Source organism: Oncorhynchus keta, chromosome 16 (genome assembly GCF_023373465.1).
Source record: "Oncorhynchus keta strain PuntledgeMale-10-30-2019 chromosome 16, Oket_V2, whole genome shotgun sequence".
NCBI lineage: Eukaryota > Metazoa > Chordata > Actinopteri > Salmoniformes > Salmonidae > Oncorhynchus > Oncorhynchus keta.
The window spans coordinates 3,667,549-3,679,663 of NC_068436.1; the positions used below are offsets into that span (position 1 = coordinate 3,667,549).

At 42.6% G+C, this 12,115-nt stretch overlaps 1 protein-coding gene across 1 annotated transcript; it reads right to left on the reverse strand.

The window, feature by feature from the left end:
- Positions 1-10,211: 10,211 nt before the first annotated feature.
- On the reverse strand, positions 10,212-11,928 carry LOC118395671 (trace amine-associated receptor 3-like). Its single transcript, XM_035789540.2, has one exon. The coding sequence runs from the start codon at positions 11,756-11,758 to the stop codon at positions 10,556-10,558; it is 1,203 nt and encodes a 400-aa protein (XP_035645433.1). The 5' UTR covers positions 11,759-11,928; the 3' UTR covers positions 10,212-10,555.
- Between the last annotated feature and the right edge of the window lie 187 nt (positions 11,929-12,115).

Here is a 12,115-nt window from a genome sequence, read left to right on the forward strand (position 1 = left end):
TTTGAACCTGACACATGGCCCAATACTTGGCTGTCATCACACTGTTCCATGGTTAGTGCAGGCAATAGAGGAGAGTATAGCCTACTATTGTTCGCTATTCTCCATATTATAATTCTATTTACACGAATCGTCTTACATTACCATGGGTAATATATTTTCTGCGTAAAAAGCTTTCCATACATACTTCTCTAACCCCAAAATGTGCCCAAACTATCTACATCATTTTTTAATCTACCTGTTGGTGTTGAAACGGAGATGAATATGCATATATTTAGATATCTTTCTTTCAATGAGCCCTATCGTCTGAGCCCGTTGTCTTGATGTATTCTAGTCTATCAACCAAATTCAAATGAAAGGTACACTGTTTTTAAAGGGATGGCTTAAGATAAATGTACTGAAAACCCTGCTGAATGAGAAAATGAGTTGTCCAGCAAATGGGAGGGTTTTCAGTGGTTGAATTATATTTATTCAGAGCGAGCAAGGGAACCACACCTGCAAAGCCCGTTACGCACCTTCATAAGGTAAGTCTGAATACAAGGTTCTTCTATATGGAATTATTTTAAGGAGGTCATACCAAGGATCATTTTGCTCTTTGATTTTGAAATGGAAGACCCCTTGAAGTATAAAAAGAAATATCAACACATTATTGGATGAAAAAGTATTTTTGTCCCTACTGCTATTAGCCCATACAAACGTATTGAATAACATATTCACTACATGGAACAACAGATGGTTCCAAAAAATTATCTAAAGGAAGTGTGTTCTGAAGTGCCTCTGTTTTTACTATTTTCTACATTGTAGAATAATAGTGAAGACATCAAAACAATGAAATAACCCATACGGAATCATGTAGTAACCAAAAAAGTGTTTAACAAATCAAAATATATTTTAGATTTGAGATTCATCAAAGCAGCCACCCTTTGCCTTGATGACAGTTTTCCACTCTCTTGGCATTCTCTCAACCATATTCATGATGGAATGCATTTCAATTTTAACAGGTGTGCCTTGCTAAAAGTTCATTTCTGGAATTTCTTTCCTTCTTAATGCCTTTAAGCCAATCAGTTGTGTTGTGACAAGGTAGGGGTGGCATACAGAAGATAGCCCTATTTGGTAAAAGACCAAGTCTATATTATGGCAAGAACCGCTCAAATAAGCAAAGAGAAACGACAGTCCATCATTACCTTAAGACATGAAGATCAGTCAATCCAGAAAAAAAATGACTTTGAAAGTTTCTTCAAGTACGGTCGCAAAAACCATCAGGCGCTATGACGAAAGTGGCTCTCATGAGGACTGCCACGGGAAAGGAAGACCCAGAGTTACCTCTGCTGCAGAGGATACGTTCATTGGAGTTAACTGCACCTCAGATTTCAGGCCATGAGTCCAAATTGGTGATTTTTGGTTCCAACCGCCGTGTCTTTGCGAGACACAGAGGAGGTGAACGTATAATCTGTGCATTTGTGGTTCCCTTCGTGAAGCATGGAGGAGGAGGTGTGATGTGTGGGGGTGCTTTGCTGGTGACAAAGTCAGTGAGAATTAGAATTCAAGGCACACTTAACCAGCATGGCTAACACAGCAATCTGCAGCAATACACCATCCCATCTGGTTTGGGCTTAGTGGGACTATCATTTGTTTCTCAACAGGACAATGACCCAACACACCTCCAGGCTATGTAAGGGCTATTTGACCAACAAGGAGAGTGATGGAGTATTGCATCAGATGACCTGGCCTCCACTATCACCCAACCTCAACCCAATTGAGATGGTTTGGGATGAGTTGAACAGAAAAGTGAAGGAAAAGCAGCCAACAAGTGCTAAGCATATGTGGGAACTTCTTCAAGACAGTTGGAAAAGCATTCTTGGTGAAGCTGGTTGAGAGAATGCCAAGAGTGTGCAAAGCTGTCATCAAGGCAAAGGTGGCTACTTTGAAGACTCAAATCTAAAATGTATTTTGATTTGTTTAACTCTTTTTTGGTTACTACATGATTCCGTATGTGTTATTTCATAGTTTTGATGTATGAACAATTATTCTAACATGTAGAAAATAGTAAAAATAAAGAAAGACACTTGAATGAGCAGGTGTGTCCAATTTTATGACTGGTACCGTACATGTTCCTGACAGTCTCACCTTTGCACAGAGGGGTCATATTAGTGTGTAGCCCAAGCGGTTTAGACACTACAAACAGAAGTTGGCGAGTCTTCTGACATTGTGGAAGTCGTAGACCAAAACCATTGTGTTTGTGAGAGTCTCATCTCTCCACAGAGGGGTCATAATAGTTTGTAAGCCAAACCGTTCGGAGACTACAGACGATTTTGTGAGAAGACCAATTTTCGGGATGCCTCATGGTCTGACAAACACAGCTTTAGCTCTGCCACCGCTTTAGCTCTGTCAGCTCTATCACCGCATCCCTTAATTGCAGTCAGAGTGCAGTATACTGTAACTGCAGTACACTGCACTCTAACTGTAGTTGGAGTGCAGTATAACTGCAGTATGCTGCAATTACTGTGTCCAAAATACCACAGTCGACTGCAGTATTACTGCAGATTTAAAAACTACAATCTTTTTCTTGTAAGGTGCCATGACATACTTCATATGTAGGTGAATATCTCTGCAGGAATGACGACAGGATTGCCAGTGTTACTTTGTATCCAAATCAATGGCCTGTGACAGTGCAAGGGTTTTGCCACTGTCTGGTGGTCAAGCATAGGCAGGGGCTCCCAGGAAACTAAGGGGATAAGCCACAGGAAAAAGGAGCGCGGTGCAAACAAGAAGGCTTTTGAATAGAATTTTAACCCCCGGCTAAAACTTGGCCTTTCAAGGCAGTCTGCAGTTCTTTGGACCACTGCTTTGGAAAAAGTTGGACATCCACCTGAGTTAGCAAACATTTTGAACAAAACAAAACCTAGCTCTGTCGGAGCTCTACAGAGTTCCACTTTTAAACATCAAAACAAAAAGCGTATTTCGTAGCAAGTAACATTAACAAAGCACAACAGTGAGAATCAAGGACTTCCGCTCACCATAGACTGACGTTCACTGGACTGCTCTGCCGAGCTAGTAGAGTGAGATCTGCACACCTGAAAGGTATTGACCGGCTAACAAGCTAACGGCCAGACCCTGATCTGTCTCAGCTGTGGCTTGTTTGTCTAGTGGGAGGTGTGGTACTGTAGCTGAGGGTGCAGCCTTTTGTTGCACGCATGTGCACACAGGCATGCACACACTAATGCACACACACATTTTAGTTTGTCCCACACTGAATCACACACACAGCCTTGAAAGAATGACATAATTCTGTTTTCAAACCATCTGTTCTCCAATTTTTTCCCTGACTGGTTATAAATGTCAGCTAGCTAGCTGAACTAGCTAACTAGATAGCTTGCTATCTGCCTGGTAACCATGGTAATAGGAGTCTTCTTCTGATTACTGATTGGCTACGTTATCACAACGGCATACTATTTTTAATAAACAATTGCCTACATTACTAACACTAACTACAACTAACACTAATAATACATTACTACTGTAGTTACGACATTGTGCATTCGGAAAGTATTCAGACCCCTTCCCTTTTCCCACATTTTGTTACATTACAGCCTTATTCTAAAATGGATTTAAAAAAAGAATAACCGTCATCAATCTACACACAATACCCCATATTGGAAAAGCGAAAGAGAGGTGTTAGACACTTGTGCAAATGTATTACAAATAAAAACAGAAGTACTGTATTTACATAAGTATTCCATACCCTTTGCTATATAAGGTCACACAGTTGACATTGCATGTCAGAGCAAAAACCAAGCCATGAGGTCGAAGGAATTTTCCTCAGAGCGCAGAGACAGGATTATGTTGAGGCACAGATCTGGGGAAGGGTACCAAAACATTTCTGCAGCATTGAAGGTCCCCAAGAACACAGCGCCCTCCATCATTCTTAAATGGATGAAGTTTGGAACCATCAAGTATCTTCCTTGAGTTGGTCGCCCGGCCAAACTGAGCTATCGGGGGAGAAGGGCTTTGGTCAGGGAGGTGACCAAGAACCTGATGGTCACTCTGATAGAGTTCCAGAATTTCTGTGGAAATGGGAGAACCTTCCAGAAAGACAACCATCTCTGCAGCACTCCACCAATCAGGCCTTTATGGAGAGTGGCCAGACGGAAGCCACTCCTCAGTAAAAGGCACATGGAGTTTGCCAAAATGCACCTAAAGGACTCTCAGACCATGAGAAACACTAATCATTGGTCTGATGCAACCAAGATTGAACTCTTTGGACTGAACAGCGTCTGGAGGAAACCTGGCACCATCCCTACGGTGAAGCATGGTGGTGGCAGCATCATTCTGTGGGGATGTTTTTCAGTGGCAGGGTCTGGGAGACTAGTTAGAATTGAGGGAAAGATACACGGAATAAAGTACAGAGAAATCCTTGATGAAAACCTGCTCCGGAGCGCTCAGGACCTGAGCGTGGGGGTGATGGTTCACCTTCCAACAGGTCAATGACCCTAAGTGCACAGCCAAGACAACGCATGAGTGGCTTTGGACAAGTCTCTGAATGTCCTTGAGTGGCCCAGCTTGAGTGGCCCAGAGCTCAGACTTGAACCTGATCGAACATCTCTGGAGAGACCTGAAAATAGCTGTGCAGCAACACTCTCCATCCAACCTGACAGAGATTGAGAGGATCTGCAGAGAAGAATGGGAGAAACTCTCCAAATACAGGTGTGCCAAGCTTGTAGCGTCATACCCAAGAACACCCAAGACTGTAATCGATGCCACAAAGGTGATTCAACAAAGTACTGAGTAAGTAAAGGGTCTGAATACTTATGTAAATGTGATATATCCAGGCCGAATCACATCCAGCTGTGATTTGGAGTCGGCTAGGGATAGGCTGTCATTGTAAATAAGAATTTGTTCTTAACTGACTTGCCTAGTGAAATTAAATTAAATTAAAAAATATATATATATATATATATTGTAAATTAGCAAACATTTCTAAAAAGTTATGGGGCATTGTGTGTAGATTGATGAGGGGGGGGACAATTTAATACATTTTAGATTAAGGTTGTAACGTAACAAACATGTGGAAAAAGTCAAGGGGTCTGAATACTTTCCAAATGCACTGTACATGTCCATGGTGTAACCAAATGCAATAAACCACTCATTATAATCTCACTAGTAATCCCTAAGGATTTAGTACGATTTACATGTGACTTTACTGACTAACTTAACTGGTGCAACACAGCTGTAGGGTGGTAACCTACTGTGTTATAACATAAACTATTACCCAGTCTAGGAGGTTCATCCCCCATCAGAGCTTGTTTTGATGTTTCTTGCAGACTAAAACAGCCATAACATATCAGCCATACTCATCAAACAGCCTATGTAACCTTTCACAGGGAGAGAAGTTACATTTTCCTTTTCCTCTCTTCCAAATCACCAATCCCATGCAGGGAGAACTGTTGTTATCACAATAATCATCCAAACAAGGGCAGATTGGGAAGTCCAGGAGGACACGTGTTTTAACGCCTCTCAAAAAGGCTTCCCGCTGCGATGAAATAGGGTAGGGTCCTTTTTAGGGCAAGTTATAGGAAGAAACATTAGAATAATGGAACGTTTTGATCATTTTCTAGTGAGAAGGTAAACCGTATGCAGTTACATGTCAGGTTGTGTATTTTGGTTAACATGGGAAATATGCATTCCTATTCTTCTCGTCTCCCTCACACAAGCCTGATCTCAAGACTCTTTGTCACAGATGAAGGATTGAGAAGCACATCTGAAATATGTGTGTGTGATGTGCCTGTGTGCATGTGTGTGTGTGTGCATGTGTGTGCATGGGTTCTTCCTGTTGCACCTCCAGATGACTAATCCACCTGAGGTGTGTGTGAGATGTGAATCTCTCTGGGCGTAAACAGAAAGCACTCAGCATGACAAAGCTATGCTTCAAGTCACAATCTGTCTCTCCACTCCCCCTGGTTCTGCCATAAATATATATCCTGTAAAATTCAAATAAATGTTCCCAAAATTATATCACTCAGTATTCTGCTTGAAGGATATATTTTTTTCTTGGCTGTTTCCAATGTTGGTCAGGATCTGATTTAGTTGTGGTTCATCTGGTCTCTAAAATAAAGTGGAGACTCACTTTGTTAGAATAGAGAGAACGTTTGGGAGATCTGTTTTTGGACAAAGTACATAGAAGTACACAGGTGGAATTTCCTTTCTCATCTCGTTCTATTCCCTCTTTTCATTCTTCACATTGTTATTCACTTACACCCTCTCCTTCTCTTACTTGTTCTCTCCTTTTCCCCTCTCTCTCTCTCCTCTTCTCCCACTCTCCTTCTCTCTCCTTGGCATGGACCTAAAGTCCATCCTCTCCCTTATTATTCTTATTTGGCACGGCCAGACTGGCTGGTGCCAGTGCTTGACCCTGTCTATCCAGTCACAGGGAGTAATCATTTCATAAGCACCATTTAATCAAAACATAACCATATTTCAGATTCTATTTTCGCCCCGGCTATTTCCTCGAACAAATATGTCCTGAGAGGCAATCTAAACCCAAGTGTTTATACCGTGTGTGTGTGCATGTGTGTGTGTCTGTGCATACTGCTTTATTACAGCAATCAATTTGAAACTAGTTAGTAATGGGTCCACAATTGGCAGGGGACACATCGCACATTCAGGGCCAAGTCATAGAGAGACAATCCTCTTATTATAAACTAGTTGCGCCAAATTACTTCTGTGTGCTTCTCTCTTCTCTAATCAACACGATAGTCGGTAGTGAGAAGAACTCTATGCAAACAGAGTGTGGGCAGTATCCTCATTATAAGGTGACTATATAAGATTATTAAAACTTTCATCAGAGTTGTGTACAAGGTCATTATAGTAAACAAAAACTGAAACGAAAACCAATCATGAAAAAAATACTTAGTAAACTGAAATAAAATAATTAACAAACCTCTTTGAATAAACTAAAACTATACTATACTATTATCTTTGACTCCAAAAAAAAAACATTTTTTAAATTTTTATTTCACCTTCATTTAACCAGGTAGGCCAGTTGAGAACAAGTTCTCATTTACAACTGCAACCTGCCCAAGATAAAGCAAAGCAGTGCGAGACAAACAACAACACAGAGTTACACATGGAATAAACAAATGTACAGTCAATAACACAATAGAAAAAAAGTCTATATACAGTGTGTGCAAATGGCGTGAGGAGGTAAGGCAATAAATGGGCCATAGTAGCGAAGTAATTACAATTCAGATAATTAACACTGGAGTGATAGATGTGCAGATGATGATGTGCAAGTAGAAATACTGGTGTGCAAAAGAGCAGAAAAGTTAATAAAAACAATATGGGGTAGGTAGATTGGATCGGCTATTTACAGATGGGCTGCAGCGATCGGTTAGCTGCTCAGATAGCTGATGTTTAAAGTTAGTGAGGGAGATATAAGTCAACATAAGCAATTTTTGCAATTCGTTCCAGTCATTGGCAGCAGAGAACTGGAAGGAAAGGTGGCCAAAGTGGGTATTGGCTTTGGGGATGACCAGTGAGATATACCTGCTGGAGCGCGTGCTACGGGTGGGTGTTGTTATGGTGACCAGTGAGCTAATTAAGATAAGGCAGAGCTTTACCTAGCAAAGACTGAAAGATGACCAGGAGCCAGTGGGTCTGGCGACGAATATGTAGCGAGGGCCAGCCGACGAGAGCATACAGGTCGCAGTGGTGGGTGGTATATGGGGCAATGGTGACAAAATGGATGGCACTGTGATAGACTACATCCAGTTTACTGTGTAGAGTGTTGGAGGCTATTTTGTAAATGACATCGCCAAAGTCGAGGATCGGTAGGAAAGTCAGTTTTACGAGGATATGTTTGGCGACGTGAGTAAAGGAGGATTTTTTATGAAATAGGAAGCCGATTCTAGATTCATTTTGGATTGGAGATGTTTAATATGAGTCTGGAAGGAGAGTTTACAGTCTAGCCAGACACCTCGGTATTTGTAGTTCACCACATATTCTAACTCAGAACCGTCCAGAATAGTGATGCTAGAAGGGCGGACGGGTGCGGGCAGCGATTGGTTCAAAATCATGCATTTAGTTTTACTAGCGCTTAAGATAAGTTGGAGGCCACGGAAGGAGGGTTGTATGGCATTGAAACTCGTTGGAGGTTTGTTAACACAGTGACCAAAGAAGGGCCAGATGTATACCGAATGGTGCCGTCTGCGTAGAGGTGGATCAGTGAATCACCCGCAGCAAGAGCGGCATTTTTTATATATTCAGAGAAAAGGGTTGGTCCGAGGATTGAACCCTGTGGTACCCCATAGAGACTGCCAGGGGTACTATGGGGTACAACAGGCCCTCCGTATTGACACACTGAATTCTATTTGAGAAGTAGTTGGTGAACCAGGCGAAGCAGTAATTTGAGAAACCAAGGCTGTTGAGTCTGCCGATAAGAATACGGTGATTGACAGAGTCGAAAGCCTTGGCCAGGTTGATGAAGATGGCTGCACAGTACTCTCTTTTATCGATGGCGGTTATGCTATCGTTTAATACCTTGAGCGTGGCTGAGGTGCACCCGTGACCAGCTCGGAAACTGGATTGCACAGCAAAAAGGTACGGTGGGATTCGAAATGATCAGTGATCTGTTTATTAACTTGGCTTTCGAAGACTTTAGAAAGGCAGGGCATGATGGATATAGGTCTGAAACAGTTTGTGTCTCGAGTGTCACCCCCTTTAAAGAGGGGGATGACCGCGGCAGATTTCCAATCTTTAGGGATGTCGGACGATACAAAAGAGAGGTTGAACAGACTGGTAATAGGGTTTGCAACAATGGCTGCGGATAATTTTAGAAAGAGAGGGTCCAGATTGTCAAACCCCTTTGATTTAAAATAAAATAAAACCCAGCATGAATTATGTTTATTTTTAGTTTTTGTTCAAATTTGGCCAAAACTCTAAATGGGGTTTTCAAGCTTTTTTGATCATTTTCAAGCAACTGAATCTGGCGGGTTAATGTGGCCAGGAGATGGCGATGTTTCAAAAATGCCTAGCTTGTGCATCACTGTCACTAGCGATCACCTACTAAAAGATCAAAAAACCTCTAGGTGGCTAACTTGAATTATTCTTATATGAAAATCACCATATTTTTTGCACCATTCTCGGCGCTATTCCTTTCAAATCCAAGTCACATTAAGATAAATCCCAAATGTGCGAAGAGACTGGTGAACCAACATGTCAAATTTGGCCTTCGTTAGCAACCAATCATCTCCCACAACACTTTCCCCCTAGCCCTTCCCGGTACACTAGCACAAGCACAAAGCCATGCCTCGCAGTTGTGTGATTTGATGATGACAAATACTTTACTCAAGGTCAATCCCATAGAATTCTATGGTCAGCCCCACTAAGGGTAACTTTGAATCGTTATTGTACCAGGCTTATATGCGCTGTGAGCAATAGCCTGGGGACAAGGTTACATTAAGATTGACTTTATAATTTAAACTTCGCCTAACCTTAGCTCTCAAGAACCCAGGGATATACAGCCATAGGGTTCTAATTTGAACAATTGAACACAGAGGGGCCTACATGTACAACTGTACAGACGCCGTGCCTACAAGTTGATAATCACTGCATTCAATATGGAAACTTCAGAAATTCTACTTTCATATCAGCCCAAAAGTATTTTACAAATACATTTTAACACAGATTCCCACTGAGGATTTTTGAGCTAATGGAAACGTGGGAGGGAACCAAAAAAAACTGGTCGGCCCAAAGCTGTGTTACACAAAAGAAACTACTGTGGAAATCTGTGGTAAAACTGTAAGTGTATCTTTTTCATTTGTAAAGTTATTTTTGTATGATAATCAAGTTGAGCATTCAGTCAAGGATCAATTGTTTCTAGATAGATCATTTAACACTTGACCAAATCACCTCAGCTAACTGAAACTAAACTGAATTCGAAATAAAAATAAAAAAACGAATAGAAATACAAGAAAAATATCAAAAACTACAATAACCTTGGTTATGTACATCATTATATATTATAATGACGTCAATCATCATAGAAAACCCAAACACTTAATCGAGTAACCAATTCAGACAAGCAGACATGACAATATATTTTGGATTGCTGATGTTTTCAGAAATACAAAAGAAGAGCCAGACATTGTATTTATTTACAAACTAGAACAACATTTGCTGAAGAGTAATTCACTTCTTTCTTTCTTAAATGTATTTTATTTATCTTTTTTTATGTATAACTGCTACCAAAATACAATGTTTATTTGCACCCTGTCATTTGAGTGTTTTGCAGTTCAATCTTGTGTTTATTTCAGTTTTGTCCCTCAGAAATGCACAGATTGTTTTAAATGTCAATTCCTTCATCAGTCAGGGGCTTAATTCTCTCTAATATAACAATAACAACTTCATCCCTTAAATTGCCCTCTACCTATACACAATTAGCCGGTATTGAAGCATTTTAAAAGTCTCCAATCTCCTATTGGTTGTCTGTGTGTTGCCCTCTTTCTTGGCGTGTGATAGGTCGATGCCACGTCCAGGTGTGGAGTGTTACAATTCTAGTCTCCTATTGGTTGACCTTGCGTTCGTTGCTCTCTTTTGATAAGTCCATACCCGGTGAGGAGCTCGACAGACATATCCGACATCCCATAATCATCATAAACGCCCTACGGAAGGATCTATTGAAGAACCCATACAAGAACGGGTTAAGCGACGAGTTAACGTACCCCAGCCACAGGAAAAACTCCCACACCTCCACCGCTGTGCTGTAGTCGATGAAGGGATCCACGATGTTGACGGTGAAGAAGGGAAGCCAGAAGAGGAGAAAGACCCCCATGATGATCCCCAGGGTCTTAGCTGCCTTCCTCTCCCTCCTCATGGCGTTGCGGTGCCTCTGCTTCTTGCTGGAGTCCTTGCCCACCCCGGCCGAAAACTGGCTCTCCATGGCGCTGATCTGCATGGCCTGCCGCTTGGCCGCCTTGTAGATCTTCCAGTAGGCCGCCAGCATGACACCCATGGGCAGGTAGAAGGCCACCAGGGAGGCCATGACGGCGTAGATGCGGTTGACCAGGAAGACGCAGGCGTCCTCGGGCGGCATGGGCACCATGTTCACCCCGGCCTTGTGGAGGCCCAGCATGATGGGACCGAAGGAGATGAGTAACGGGACGGCCCAACAGACCACGATCAGGAAGGCTACCCGGCCCTGGGACATTTTCAGGTGGTAGACCAAGGGGTTACACACGGCATAGTAGCGGTCGAAGGCAATGCAGCTGAGGTGGAAGATGGATGCGGTGCACAGCATGACGTCCAGGCTGGAGTGGACCCGGCAGAAGAGGGCGCCGAAGAGCCAGCAGCCCTCCACGGTACGCACCATGCTGTAGGGCATGACCACCAACCCCACCAGGCAGTCGGCCACCGCCAAGGACATGACGAACGAGTTGGTGGGCGACTGCAGCTGCTTGTAGTAAGCGATGGCCAAGACCACCAGGAAGTTGCCCACCACCGTGCACAAGATGCCTGCCGTAAAGAAGGCATACAGGATTACCCGGGATGCCTGGTGCCTCGACGACGTAGCACAGAAGTTCTTCAGGTTGCCATGGAGAGAAGAAAGGTTGGCATCACCATCCAGATCCTCGGGCCATCCCAAACTGGTATTATCCATGGCTTGGTCTTGTTCTGTCAAAATACACACAACATCTATGATGTGAACGTTTCGGCATGATTTAGCAGTATGGTCAGACAAAACAGAAAATACTGCCCCTGTGAGCATTCCGTATGCTCAAACAATCTTATCAACACAAACAAACCACCCAGAATTATGTTGGTTCTGCTTAATCCATCCCTCTCCGAGGCACTTCATCGATAGTTAAACCTTAAATTGTGTGTTTTTAGCCTGGCAGAAGAAGCTAATAGTTCTGGTGCCGGGTTCCTATCTGGACGGCAATCTCCCTGGTGATCTATCTGAGGAAAACCAACTCTCTCTCTCTCTCTCTCTCTCTCTCTCTCTCTCTCTCTCTCTCTCTCTCTCTCTCTCTCTCTCTCTCTCTCTCTCTCTCTCTCTCTCTCTCTCTCTCTCTCTCTCTCTCTCTCTCTCTCTCTCTCTCTCTCTCTCTCTCTCAGCACAAAG

Bases quoted from the DNA above. Each gene is read 5' to 3' on its own strand.
- LOC118395671 (XM_035789540.2), bottom strand. From the start codon at position 11,758: ATGCTCACAGGGGCAGTATTTTCTGTTTTGTCTGACCATACTGCTAAA.